General features: G+C 42.1%; 1 protein-coding gene across 2 annotated transcripts; it reads right to left on the reverse strand.

Annotated features, from left to right (window-relative positions):
• Positions 1-2,064: 2,064 nt before the first annotated feature.
• On the reverse strand, positions 2,065-14,471 carry COPS7B (COP9 signalosome subunit 7B). 2 transcript variants are annotated; one of them, XM_088467471.1, is made up of 7 exons: positions 14,270-14,471; positions 12,913-13,096; positions 10,764-10,839; positions 10,095-10,183; positions 9,218-9,420; positions 4,917-5,022; positions 2,065-3,256 (listed from the first exon to the last, which is right to left on the reverse strand). In XM_088467471.1, exons 2-7 carry the CDS (start codon positions 13,072-13,074, stop codon positions 3,098-3,100), a joined length of 795 nt encoding a protein of 264 aa, XP_088323597.1. In that variant the 5' UTR covers positions 13,075-13,096; positions 14,270-14,471; the 3' UTR covers positions 2,065-3,097. The 2 variants fall into 2 exon arrangements, with proteins under 2 accessions (XP_088323597.1, XP_088323596.1); XM_088467470.1 differs by having other exon boundaries at positions 14,257-14,471.
• Between the last annotated feature and the right edge of the window lie 211 nt (positions 14,472-14,682).

Below are 14,682 nucleotides of genomic sequence, written 5' to 3' on the forward strand. Positions count from 1 at the left end.
ACAACTGATTTCTTAAAGACTCACAATACCACTGTTATATCCACTTCTGGGTTACCAAAGAAAAATGTCAGCAGTTTGGTCCTCATACAATACATTCACAAACTTTTTATTAATGAGACCCCAATTTCATATCAGTGTTGAATCTACCATTTGCAGTTCTGAGTAAATAAAGCATTTGGTCTCTTTCCCCTATACTGAGCTAGGACACATCCCTTATGTCACTACAGGACTAAGAAAACTAAGGGCCCCATTTATCACCGATACATAACCCCTAAAGCACTCGCTAAAGGGGTTCTGTCATCCTTTCACTATTTAACAAGCAGTGGTAATCCAAGATTATCGCTATTTGTCGCTGCATCGCTTTCACCATCTTTAGATGGCAAGAGCGATGAGGGCCCCATTGCCGGCAATAGGGACCCGGTGGCAGCCTTTCAGGCTTCAGCAAAGCCTTCCAGGCACTGCAGGGTCTCAACTGGGTGAAAGTGTCATGCGCACAGAATCCTGTCGCTGGCACAGATTTGCATGCCAGCAAGAGAAAAGATGTCGCCGAGGTAGGAGATCGTCGCTAGATCTCACTGGTGAGGTAAGTAATGATAAATACCAGTGGCATATTCGTATCACTGCAATATTAAATGAAATATGCCACTGGTAATAAGTTATGTCAATAAATGGGGCCCTAAGTGCTTAATTGAGACTCTGCAAATAGGGCGATTTTAACCAACGTTCTGTTAAAAGAAGCCAATTGAAAGAGGAGATCTGTAACGTAACAAGGGAAACACTTTCTGTAGTGTGCACATGTATGGTGTAGGTTAGAATAGTGCTCTACATAATGCAGTGCAGTGTGATGGACATTGGCAGACTGTTTATAATGTAACACAATAATTTACATCATCTTCAGAGACCTGGGAAAAAGCAGCAATGACCTCTCAGGACAGTAGAAGCTTCTGTTGAATGCTCAGACTGGTAAATGCACAGCCAGAACATGGGCTTTATGGGGGGATGGAAGCCGCAGGTGGGTTATAGGGCAGCAGGTTTTAGTTTTTTTCCCTATTTGCTACTCTGGACTTGGACATTATTAACTTCTGTGCCAGGCAGGCTCGAATACAGGGCACGGACCTCATCTCCTAGAAGCTTCACACTTGAGCACAAATACGTCAATCTCTATTTCAGTGATTTTTCCCAATTGTAAAGGGCAACTGAATATTCTGCAGTATAAGTAACTGTTAATAATAAATGGAAAATGGGATATTTTACAGCCACCTCGAGATATATCTATCTCAACACACACACACACACACACACGTAATCCTGAAAGTAAGGACCGTTCTCCGAGAAAACAAATATGGAACATTTCAGCAGGTCTCACTTTCGGCGCATTCAAGAATCGAATAACACTCCAAACTTCACAGTCGGAGGGACCAGCGTAACAGCATACCACTCACAGAGCACTTAGAAAACAGGTTAGGGAGACCGCCCATCCATGAACTGTCGAGAGAGACTGCCTCCCCAATTTATGCAGGAATGGGCAAACGGACACTAGTTTCTGGATTACACACACACACACACACTATATATATATTTTTAGTACACCATAGTACTAAAATATGATTCTAGACCACACGCCAGACACCGGCATATACTAAACTGGACGACTTTAGAAAATTTTGTTTGAATTCATAGTTTGCTTCAGTTCTTGTTTTCTCAGTTAGATCAAGGGAGCAGGACCCTTCTTCACTATTTCTTTTATTGCATATTTCTGGAAGGTTTTCATGATATAGTCAACATGCCCTTAGGTAATAAGATAGTGCTATATTTTGGGCATGGGGGTGAACGTAACCATTTTGAGTAACCCAATGTAAGAGTGCTGCTCTTTAATAGTGTAACAGTGTAAGAGCCAGTTATATTTTGGAGTATATGATTGTGATGCACCTATAGTATTTCCTTTTGTATGCACATCCAATGAAAGCTATTATAGGTACTCCTATGTAAATACTGGTAATCCCCAGTTCCAAGGGTTAATATGGGAGTATGAAATATTTCTACAATAAAAATAACTAAAACATGCAGATTTGTAACTTATTTAATAATGTGGAGATTTAGAAGCACAGAGAGGGAAACAATGTATCATCAACATATTGGCTCCACATCACCCGAACTGGAAGGCAGATACGGGACACTGCAATGATGTGGTTCCTCAGAGGCGAGACACATGGCTGGCGTCCCCAAACAACACTTAATGACAAGGGATTAGTTGGGAGAGTGACCGGGGAGTATGCTCCTATCTGCCAGTGTCATGTTAAACTTTCTCTGGAACTTTTTACGACCCGTCTCAAAAGAGCAGCAAACAGAGATAAGAGCCACAATTATTTATGCTGAGTTTTCAGACTCTCCCTTCTGCCCATACTGGACATTTATCAGGATAGAGAACATTAACCAACTGCACTTTACCTTTTTTTAACATATGGGAAAAAAGTGCTTTCAAAAATAGAGTCTTTATACTTGTGTTGCTCAGATGCCCTAAATAACCTATTCTCGCATCTCTTATGCAAGACAAAATGAGTTGTTGTCCTCCAACAAATTACATGACCATATTAAGCTTAATGTCTGACATAGGTGGAAAGAAAATACAATCTCCTGAAAAAATAATGCTTTAACGGGGTGTATTTAAGAAAATAGGAAACTTACTGTACAGGTCTGTCCCTACTGCACATTTTAAATCTCCAGAGAGATGACAGGACCAAAGTCACCTGGGATTTTATAACCACGCAGCGATAAGCAGCCACTTCTACAATCCTCTCTCTGACAGAGAAGGCTACTGTGTATTGCAGTGACTCCCACAGCAGACCTCTCCGGCAGGGAGATGGACCCACAATCTTTTATGCAAAGTGTCCTGATCTGCAAGAGGACAACAATTTGCAAACCAAGCTGGATCACAGCATTGTTAGCGCTAATGGGTTTATTGTCCCTCCCAGCAGGTAGGGTCTCCAAAGGTTTTGGATGGAAAGAGGCTGATACAATGATGGTGTGTGGTTAAGTCTGTAAACAATCCAGGAGCAATTGTGTACCACCTGGCGCCTCCTCCCTGTCCTCAGCTCCACTAGTGGCGGCTGGAGACTAGACCTTTAACCTTTGACATCTTCTTGGTTGGCTGTCGCTGCTCAGCGAGGGGTGGCCCTTCCCGCTCTGCAAGGTGCTGGTCAGTGTCCTGAGCAGTGGAGGAAGCTGTGGCTTTCAGAGTTTTCTTTATATTTGTGACCTAGTAGACCAAACATAAAATATGTATTTTGCATTATAAGACCATTATGAATTAAATATCAAAATAACATACTACATGCATTTTTATAACGGAATGGCCAAATAATAAAGAGATTCACAAATACAAAACAACCAACTGTAAGAGCTAGTCCACCACTGATTAGTGCAAGCCCAATGCTAAGACCACAAAACATATAATCCCCTTCCACAATTAGCTATATGCAAAGAGGCCACTGACCAAATGATACCCCCTACCTAGTATTCCTGCTTGGTGGTACCAGGGTTTAAAAAAAAAATAAAACTGTGGCCCCCCTATTGCTATTGTTTATTAGAACTATTGTGTGCCACCTTATGTAATAAAATGTATCGTCATCTACTAGTGTTGTATTTATTAAGATGAGAGAGAGCACCTTTATTATTGAAACGAGTATTCATGCCACCTTTATAAATTCATTATCTGATTAAAGAAAAACTAAAATATATTTAAGTCACCCGTGTCCCTTTATTTTTAATGTTAAGTAAAACAAAATAATTTTCCATAAAGTATTTAGTGAAAAACAAAGGGTTGGGGGGGGGGGGGGGGGGCGGTTTTGGAATGACAACACATCCCCCCAAACCCCTTCATAAAAAAACCCAGATCAAAATGGACTGACAACATGCTAGAGCTTCCCTACACAAATGAATTGCACTATGCATAATGAAATACCTCGGATAACAAATTTGCCCATTTGGATGATTACAGTGCAAGTCACCTCCTATGTGTTGGAGATGAACAGACTTTACTGTCAAAATATGTAAAATAACTTTGGATGACAAATCGTACATATCTGGTTCGGAACTGTAAAATAAATTATTCAACGGAACAGTTAAATGCAAAATTTGGTAATTAAGTTAAAAGATAAAAATACAAAATAATGCTGGCAGGTTGCACCCTCTAGTGGCTTTATTAAAGAACACATTGATCAGGCACTTATCAGATATAGTACATTGCTTAATAGGTAGCAATAGCTTGTAGGGCAAAAACTTCTATCCACCATTAAGCACATAATATTATAAGTATGCCTGTAGGAAATTTACAGCATGCATTTTCACATGAAGAAACGATTTTGCCATGTTATGGACAGAAACTTGTTCCTATAAAAAGAAAGACATTTCATGTCACACAACTTGGACTTAACTGATATTTTTTTTGTTAAAGTGCTGAAACTCCTGCGAGCACCTCTATACTCCATTGTTACAGTGTGCACCAATTAATAGAAGAGAATTTTGTGTTCTTATAAGATATCACTCTGCTATAGACCAGTTACCCTTTTCAGTTCATAAATCACTACATAACTCATGCATAATAAAATAGGAACAAAGCTCACAGAATGTAGTTCTCAAACAATAAATTAAGTCTAGTACAGCCAACACCATAGAGTAACCACAAAATGCTTGCTAGGTATTAATATTCAGCATATAATGATGTGGAATGTCTGAGACCTGGGAGTACATTGATGATGGCTTGTTCTCGGCATGTTTATCCCGAAATTTAAAATGGCAGCTTATATTAAAAAGTAAAACAAGACATGTTTTGCTTTTACTATCATTGCCGTTTTAAATTTCTGGCTAAAACTTACCCACTGGGCTCCATTTGAATCCTTGTACATGATTATACTCACTTCTGTCTCTATCTGCAGCTGTGTACGAATGTGATTCTCCTTGTACTGGTTAGCCCGCAGCACTTGCTGTTCAATTCCCATTAAAACGGCTTCACAGCCATCACACCTGAAATATGGGGTTGGTAAAATTACAATGCATGAATTCCGGTACATTAAGGATGTGCTACATTATCACAATAGCGCTCATCCATTAGAACTTGCCTTTTGTCATGTTCTCATCCTGGGGGAGATTCAATTCGGAGAGAGGTGAATAGCGCTGGGAAGTTGGTCCTATTCTATTCAGTTTAGTCTGACTACAATCACTTAAGTCGGAGAATGCTGGGTGTTTAGTTGAGAGAACCCGCATCCTCCGACTAAAGTGCCGGTCGCTAGGCTGTTAGCACCGCGCTAAGCCGGAAAACAGCCTCGCGGCCGGCACTTTAGTCGGATTTCTCATCACACTCTCAGGAGGGCGCATGAAGAAATCCTTTAGCGCCCGGAATTGAATAGCTCCAGGACTCTCTCCCGGCGCTGTCAATAGCGCGCTGAATTGAATCAGCCCCATTACAATAAAGAATAACTTATCACAGACTATTGCACTTTATTTGGTTTCACTGTCGACCCACATGGAACACAACAGGCCACTACTAAGGAGAGAACACGAAAATCCCCTTACTCTGGGATGTACAGGACCAAGATCATAAGTTCAGACACTAGGAAAGGTATTAATGCTCCTTCATTTACAGCAATGCTAAGTATGGCCTTGTGAGAATAAACATGGACCAGAAGATCCATTCAAGGCTCCAAGAAAAGAAAATTGCTTTTTTAACCACATTTCATTCATTTGGAATATGTTGCCACTTAGAAGGGTATAAATGTTGATCCTTTTATCGCCCATCTGCTGAGATTTCCCATCCAGTTTAAGCGTCTTACTATTAATAATGTACTGTGTCTACATTTTGCTGCCACAGTACAGTACTTTACATTACTTTTGCTTGTACCTATTATTGCATAAAATTCCCTGAGAAGCTTCTTTGCACACTGCAGAAAACTAAAAATAATATATGGCAATACAAATGATAAACTGACTTCCAAGGAACTTGTATGGGTTCAGTTGCAAGTCATTAAGCAAGACTTGATAAATATATATGCAGCCATTGAGCCATAATCAATTAGAGGCGAAGTTTTCGCCTGTCTGACTGTTCGCTTCAGTCGCCTGTTTCAGAGGCGAATTTATTCCGTGCTCGTTCCCGCTTTTCGCCTAATTCAATTGCAAAACAGGCGAAAACGGAAATAGCCGAATGCGGAACAGGCAAAAAGTACTGAAAGAATTGGGGAAATCAGTCTGTACCCCAGAAAATGATGCACTAACATAGGGAATCAATATAGATGTGTACTAATAGCCCTAATAAGACTATTTTGGGTACTTAAGTTGTGTAAATTGCTTGCTATTAGCGTCTTTGTAAAAGTGGTGAAGAATGGCATAAAGAAGTAGTTTTTGGTGAAAATAAGTAGTCCTGTCAAATTTGGGGTGTTTGAAAATGGGTGCTAGCATATTATTATGTCTCTAAAGTGAACTTTTAAAAAAACGTGAAAAATCCACCTGCTACATGCACCAGCAATCCCAAAAACACCTGACCCATACTTGGGGACCCCCAAGAAGTCTATTTTGCTACTTTTATGTGTTCATCCCCCCACTTTTTACATTTTCACCCCAAAAATGACATGTCTTTTTGGGGGTGTTCTTAGGTTTTTGTTTCTGTTTTTTTTGCAGATTTGTCCTTTGGGGGCTGTTCCAAGGGGTCTGAGTTGTTTCCCCACGTTTGCACCCCAAAATAAAGATTTAGCATTTCTTTTCACCAGCTATTGATTGGAGAATCATTTTTGGAGAATGGTTTCCACTTAGGCGAAATTGTCCTGGAATTGAATTTGGCGATTTTTTTTTAGGCAAATTTTTCACAAAAAAACAGGCGAATTTGGCTTTTCAACTCTAATTGAATTCCCCTCATTATGTCAACGTGGTCATTGTGCGGTCAGTCCATGTTGGTGTGTTAGGTTTAGGCTGCAGTTAGGGTTAGGATTAAGGCTCATACACACTAATAATGCTAAAATGGCATGCTGACTGACGACATTCACAATGTCAACATGTACATGTCGACAATGAGACCATGTCAACATTCTGAGCCACATCGAATAAACAGCACTACAGAATCAACATGAATGCCAGTGGATGTACTAAGGAAGACTACAATCCACTGTTGTCATTACAACTTATTAGATCGTTATTTCACAAAAAAAAAAAAATCTGCATTCTGTGGACAACAGTAAACCATTTAAAGGGTAACGTTATTAAAATAATACATAAGTGAACAATGAGTCTGAAAGCTGGCTGCAATATACAAATGATTTACTCAACATACTCAGCAGTCAACAGTATTCACGCCAGAGCTTCACAGCACGAAATGGTCAGACCATACCCACCAATCCTACATCATATCACCCAGGGATTCACAGCATGAAATGTACAGTCTACACCCACCAATCACAAATCACGCCAGAGCTTCACAGCACGAAATGGTCAGACCACATCCACCAGTCATATAACATATTACGCCAGGGCTTCACAGTATAAAATGGGACAGCTAATACTCACCAGCCCCACATCATATCACGCCAGACTTCACAGCATGAAATGGTCAGCCTGTACCCACTAATAACATAGTATACTAGTGCTTCACAGCATAAATGGGACATCCCACAACCACCAGTCCCATAACATATCACGCCAGGACTACACATAATGAAATAGATAGCCAATTCCCACCAGTCCCACATCATATCACACTAATGCTGCCCATCCATTTAACAATGCGGGGGACGACGGCACGATTACGACGCCGTCGTCTCCCGCGGAGTGAACTGCATACACTGAATGTTCAGGCGTGTATGCAGATCAATCATCCCCGAACATGGCAATGCCCAACTCCCCACAGCGGCACTCCTGAGCTCCGGCGTCCAGCTCCCCCCATGGGCACTATGGGAGAGACGTCATGACATTTCTCCCATAGTTACGAGGAGCGGCGGACGGCAACGGACGCAGGATCGGGGATTAAGGTAAGAGAGTGTGTGTGCGGCACTATTACAGGGGGCGGGCTTACTACTGGGAGCACATTTACAAGGGGCTTACTACTGGGAGCACATTTACAAGGGGCTTACTACTGGGAGCACTTTTACAAGGGACAATTTTACAGCGGGCTTACTACTGGGGGCACTACTACAGGAAGCCTTACTTTTGGGGGCACTATTACAGGGGCTGGTATGGGCATGTTGCAGAATCTGATGACTATTAAAGAGGCATGTGTGGTCATTTGATGGCATGTGGGGAGGTCGAGGGGCACTGAAAGGGCATGTGTGGTGATCTATACAAGCTTTCATATATTTTGGTAATGGACGATGGTCTGGCTGCTAAACTTTTAAGATGGCTCCTAGATTTTACAAAACTTTTTGTCCAGCCCTGTGCTAAACTATATGAGAAAAACTGACAAAAGCATTAAACTACCATCAAATGTGTCAGACAACTGGGCACCGGCGTGGGCCCCATAACAATCATCCTATATGCTCAATATATAGTTAGATCAAATTAGTAATCATAGGCCCCCTAAAGACAGAATTTGCGTTATGGCCAAATTGGGTACACAAGCATCGTGTTTGTGTCCAAATTTACAGCTTTGTCACCCTGCACTAATAACTGGCAACAAAGAATTCCTTAAAGTGCTTTAGTGATCAGGAAAAGAACAGATGTGTCCTCACTCGTCTTGGCTGCAGTCGCAGCAAACAGGCCCTCTCCATTTGCCTGGTCCTGTGAGACTCTAGCGCCGGGCATCTTCTTTTTTTTTGCAGAAAATGCATCTAAGTTGCAATGTGATGTGACAAGACACACCAGGTGCTGTGCTGACTAATTTGATATGTGACTCATATATATCTGTGTGCGACTGAGTCTCTCAATCAGCTTGTGAAGTTACAATGCAGCAGCCACAGCTTTTCTCCACACCAAGTTCCGTTTACAGTCCGAGTCGCACACAGATATACAAGTGTCACATATCAAATCAATCAGCACAGTCTCCTGGTGTGTCCTAGTTGCATCACATTGCCACTTCGGTGCTTTTCTGGCAAAGAGAGACACACAACGCTAGCAGAGTTGCACGGGACTTCGGCGGCTCACTCACGCCAGGCATATCGCACTGCATGGTGTACTGAGGCTAGATGAGCAAGGACACATCTGTAGTAATATGTTGTTTTTTGTTTATAGAGACCATCCTCACCATTCCTGAAGTGTTTTCACAATACTACTTATGTCCTTCTTAGGAATGTCCCGTCCAATGCAGAAATCCACTTCTAGCACATGGTTGCGTTGATCCAGTTTGCCCTGAATGATGTCTGTGTAAACTGCTTCTATAATAAGATCCTCCAGCTCTCTGAGATTCCTCATTTCCAAATCTTTCAGCAGCACAGAGTATGGAATGCACTAAGTAAAGGATGTCAAACATTAACAATTATTTACTAATGTAGAACAATGCTGTAGCCCATATTACCCAATCCATTATATGCCAAGCCATATTTTTAAAATGTTTACATTTCATAGCATTAATGGGGTTTTTGCAATGAGATTATCACATACAATTTTTATTTTTTAATCAGCAAATGTGTGACTATTTTTACACATGAACTTCGCTTTGAGTAATAAATGGAGTAACACTTGGCAAGATGAGGAAGAACTTGAATCAGATTTGCATGTAAACCAGGGAGGCATGAGGTTACTGAAGAACAAGCAATCCTCATTAACAAAGAGTAAATAGTTTGTGATCTGTGTAAATTATGACAACCGCTCTGTTACTTTATTAGCTGGAGTATATGACCTAATTTACTAACGTTGGGAAATGAAAAAGCCCAATAAGAATCTAGCTAACGGAAGAGATGGGAAATGTGACCGGTTCCATACGCAAAATATTTCTAACATAAAAGCTGCGGAAAACAAATGCAGGTTGTACACAGACCTTACTACACATGTCCTGTACAGTCGCTTTTACCCCCCTTCCCACCATCCATAATATTGGATTAATCTTTAAGATTGTGTTTAAAAGGATTAAGCTACTATGGTATAGACCATCCATTTGTACAGTGTATACTCTATTACTGTACCTTCATCCGGGATGCAAGGCTTACAATTGTCAGATGTTTAAGTTTGTTTTTCTGTGCAGTGGAGAGCTCTGGTAAGCTATCCTTTATTGCTGAGGAAACAAAAAACATTAAATATAGGAAAACTAGAAACAATCATTAGTGAAGTACTGGTTAATATAGATTTCAGCTACAGTTAAAACTTTTTTATTTTTTATATTTTATTGAAGACGACCGACAGAGATACCAATATCATATTGAATTGTGAGAAACATTCAATACAAATAATTCAGTGTGTTTTAAGCTAAAAAAATAAAACTGAATATAGTTAAGAAATATCATCCACAAAAATACAATGGCCTTTTAAAGTAGAAATAAAATAAAACAAAATAGAATAGATAAAGAGGAGAAAAGAAAGAAAAATTAAAAGTGGGGGGGGGGGGGGGGGGATGGGGCGAAGAGCAGATAAATCAGCAGAGATACCAAGGGGATCATATTGTTTGCTATTTAGCTACCATATTATTTTCAGTTTAAACTTTTTATGATGCTTACATGTACATGGAAAAGCATATTCTACTATCGCACATTCCTATAATAGGCATACACTTTCTTAGCTCATCTGTAAGAGTGAAACACAGGAGCGTGTTGCCCAGTCTACAGAGATTTTCTGACACAACGTAAAGTGATGCTTACCAATGTAATCTGGATATGTTCCATATGCAAACAAATTCAGTAGCTGCAGGTAACCAGAATGTGGGCCATCAACCAACTTATCACAGAAACAAAGAAATACAGTGTAAATGAATATGGCTAAATATATATTATATATATATATACACACACACACACACACACACACACACACATATTGTCAAGTGCTTTGCAACATCTGTTTAGTAATCTGTTTAGTAATGTTCTAGGTCTACCCCTTATGTGTTTACACAAGTATCTCAAATAGCTGCTGACAAGAGAGGATTTGCAAGTTCACTGACTAGTCATATTTGCAATGAATGGAAGTCTAATAGTGTATCTTCACAGAGTATTATTAACATTTATTCATATAGCGCTAACATATTCACTGTGACTCGTATTAGTGTTCACTCTAGATCTGGCAGCAAGCAGGGCGCCGGACCTAGAGCTAGGGTAGTTCTGCGCGCGCCGAAGGGGGCGTGCCCAAAGAAAAGGGGGCGAGTCTTTATGACGCGTTCCCTTTTCGTCACTGCTGGGGGCATGCCCGGCACTTGCGGACATTCGGGCAGCCCCCAAGCGCTGCGGTCACTGTGAATGGATGCCGGGCGCATTCACCAGCGGTGACCGCTACGCCGCCGTTTTGACCACCCGCGGGACACTGCGACCCGCGGGTGGAGACAGAACCTGCAGGTTGTCTCAGCGGGGCGCTGTGCTGGAGGTCAAGGTGCTTTCTGCCCTTCAGAAATAGGGCAGGGCGTGGTGCCCCGCTGAAACAGCCTAGCGGGAATGCTACATATATAGAATCTTCAGCGCAGTGTGACTTCTTGGCATTGTCACATTGACAAACGTCATCAGACTGGAGGGCATAGCATATCCCTCATCCAGTGTAATGTAAAATGGGGCAGTATCTGGACTGGCTGTAAGTCCAGCCAGCAAGTGGGGCATGATCTCATTTGTGTCCAGCCAGCAATTAGGGCTGGCTATCTGTGTCCAGATAGCAACTGGTGCAGTATCTGTTCAGCTCTTAAAAAATATATTTGTGTCAAAAAAGCAAGTGTGCAGAATCTGGGCCGCTCTAAGGATTCACTACGCTAAAACAAATGAAAACCTGGGAATCACATGAAGCAGAGCACACTAATACCCCTTTTCCACCTAAATTCCGGGTCTGACCCGGGAGTTGGAACAAAGTTCCTATCCGGATCATACCCGGAATTTTGCCGGCGCCGACTCGGTATATTCCCGAGTCAGCGCCGCTCACACCGCAGTCGGGTCTGCATAGACCCGGCTTTTGCAGAGTGAAAGTGGTCGCTTGGAGATGACGTCATCTCCAAGCGCCACTGAAGCCGGACCAATCGGCCGGCTAGCAGCGCACTCCAGGTCATCGTGACCCCGTGTTAAACCCTGCTAGTTGCCTGGGTTGGATTGCCGGGTCACTCGACCCGGCGATCCAACTCTCTCCCCTTTTACACCAGGGAGCTGCCCGGGTTAACCCTTCAAAAACCCGGGTTTTAGCTCCAGTGTAAAAGGGGTATAAATAATCTGATGCTGATTTCACTAGAGGGACCAGATCTTATAGACTTGAGTAAGAAAAAGCTGCAGAGAACTGGGACTCTAAGAAGAAGAGAAGAATATATAAAATGTTAGTCTAGGGTTTAAATCAATATAAGGACAGGATTTCAACATTTCATTATTGCAAAAGCCCCCTACCCAGCTACTTTTGATGCCACACGGCTGAACCAAATTTCTGGGGAGTATCCTGGGGGGAGTATATTTACTAACAAGCAAGTTGTCAAAGTATTTGACAGTCTTCAAATGGCAACACACTTTAAATGCTAAATGAGACTTACTTAACTTTATAACCATTTTAAATCTATCGGGCAAAGCCTAACAACCCGCTGATTAGTAAATATACTGGGTGTTGACAGAGAGGTAAGAGGGTCCTGCAGGAGCAGGCAGGTAGTAATAGTGACCCTGCAAAAGCAAGCACCTCTGTGTTTATAGCCCATAATGTACAAAACAAGTTCTTTATTGTCTGTATCAGTAAGTTTCACTAGTTAACATACTATCTACTGCTAGAGATTAAAGCCTTGAAAAACTAATATTGTTGTTTAACACCAGTGCAGTATAACCATTTTTATTCAGGTTTGCTTACCTCCTGTACTGTCTGTAAATCTAATAGTTCTCCAAACACATAAACTCCAGGAGCTTCTAATACTTGGTTAATGAGAGCTGGAAGAGCTGAACCTTTAGTGCCTTTGGCTAGTAAAATGAATTGCTCCAGAAGGCTACTGGATGGCTTCTGTTCTCCTGCCATACTACAGCTATAAATCTAAGATCTGCAAAAGAAAAAAAAAAAAAAAAAAAAGATGTTCGAGTACATTATGGTTTAAAACAACATACAAAATCTAGAGCACGCTTCCTCCATGATTGGAGCTGTCAATGTATCTACAGAATCTTATCCTTTAGGAAACTGACCATGTTCCCCACAAGTCCCAACAGTTGCATTGGTTCAGATGATGTAATTAGCTGATGACAAGTAACTCATTTAATTCACATACTGTAGGCTAAGCAGTAAAGGAGTTTTGTGTCATTATCCTTCTACACAATAATCAAAAAAATATAAGAAAACCATCCAGGAGCCCTATATGTACTACATGTATACAAATGTCCCCTTTCTAGGGGGTCTATTTATCAATAAATATTTGCAGCATATTCCCAGAAAGCACACATTTTCAGGTGATACCCAGCTGTATTATGGAGGGATCGCTGCAGATATCTCTGATATCTGCTGCAGTCCCTACATTTCCAGCAGCACCGCAACCCCCATAGGATTCTAATGCTGATGCGATGCTGTCAGATTTACCAGGAACTTGGTCCCTGCAACTCATGCTATCTGAAGATGGCGTAAGCCTCTGTAGCTTATGGGCTATACATCGCAAAAACTACAGGGAGGTTTCCATAGGAACCCTCCACCAGCTATGGCGGCTGCGCACGCGTGGTCAGTAGACCGCACATGCGCAGGATCCCCGACAAAGGAGTGACTAGACAGCTGATGTGGTCACTTCACTCTGTGCAAATCGCTTTTTCATACAACTGGGCGGTATGATCACATCCTGCAATTCGTGCCCGCATAGCATTGCAAATGCGATTTTTAATAATGGGCCACTAGGTGTGCTTTGGTGGGACCCCTCCAAAATGTTGCTATGAGGTCCACCCAGTTATAGATACGACTGTGTGTGATATATATATTTCTAATAATCAAATGGCTTAGCACAGCCACTATTCCTTCTGCTCACTGACTGTATTGCACCGATACCCGTGAGGCTCCCAGCCCCGCACTAGTACCAGGCCCTGCACTTCTCACCCAGTCACCCTTGACGGAGTAGGACCGGGCCCAGCCCATTGCCTGGGCCGCAGTGACATACTCCCCACGGGTGACATCGCACCCACAGCCCGCACTCCTCCCTGATAACACCGTAGCCTGAGCCCCCAGTACCTGGCGACCTTACTGCTCTGAACGGTCCACTCTCAATCCGGCTCCACAGTGCGGTTGTCAGGCAGCCATGACAGCGCCGGTCCGTTGTGAACACCTTCCCCCGGAAACAATGATCCAGCACTCCGGATTCCGGAACGCACAAGCGAGCAAGCAGAAGGCTGGAGCCATCGTGTCTGTACCGTGGCCGGGCACAACAACGGCTCCTAATTGCTAATTATCACAGGGCACTTTTCTAAATCGTTACTGCTTATTATGTGACATAGCTCCAACTGACTCTCTCTTGAATCCAAATGAAAGAGTATATGTGTAGTGTATATATGTATTTGCTGAACATGGTCGCACTATAGATAGTATAGACCACGGGTTCTCAAACTCGATCCTCAGGACCCCAAACAGTGCATGTTTTCCAGGTGTCCTGGAATCACA

This window comes from Taudactylus pleione, unplaced genomic scaffold (genome assembly GCF_031769625.1).
Source record: "Taudactylus pleione unplaced genomic scaffold, aTauple2 ptg000010l, whole genome shotgun sequence".
Classification (NCBI taxonomy): domain Eukaryota; kingdom Metazoa; phylum Chordata; class Amphibia; order Anura; family Myobatrachidae; genus Taudactylus; species Taudactylus pleione.

Bases quoted from the DNA above. Each gene is read 5' to 3' on its own strand.
- COPS7B (XM_088467471.1), bottom strand. From the start codon at position 13,074: ATGGCAGGAGAACAGAAGCCATCCAGTAGCCTTCTGGAGCAATTCATT. The intron at 10,184-10,763 runs GTAAGCATCACT...TTGTTTCCTCAG, and splicing joins AACATATCCAGATTACATTG to CAATAAAGGATAGCTTACCA. The intron at 5,023-9,217 runs GTGAGGATGGTC...CCCATATTTCAG, and splicing joins GTGAAAACACTTCAGGAATG to GTGTGATGGCTGTGAAGCCG.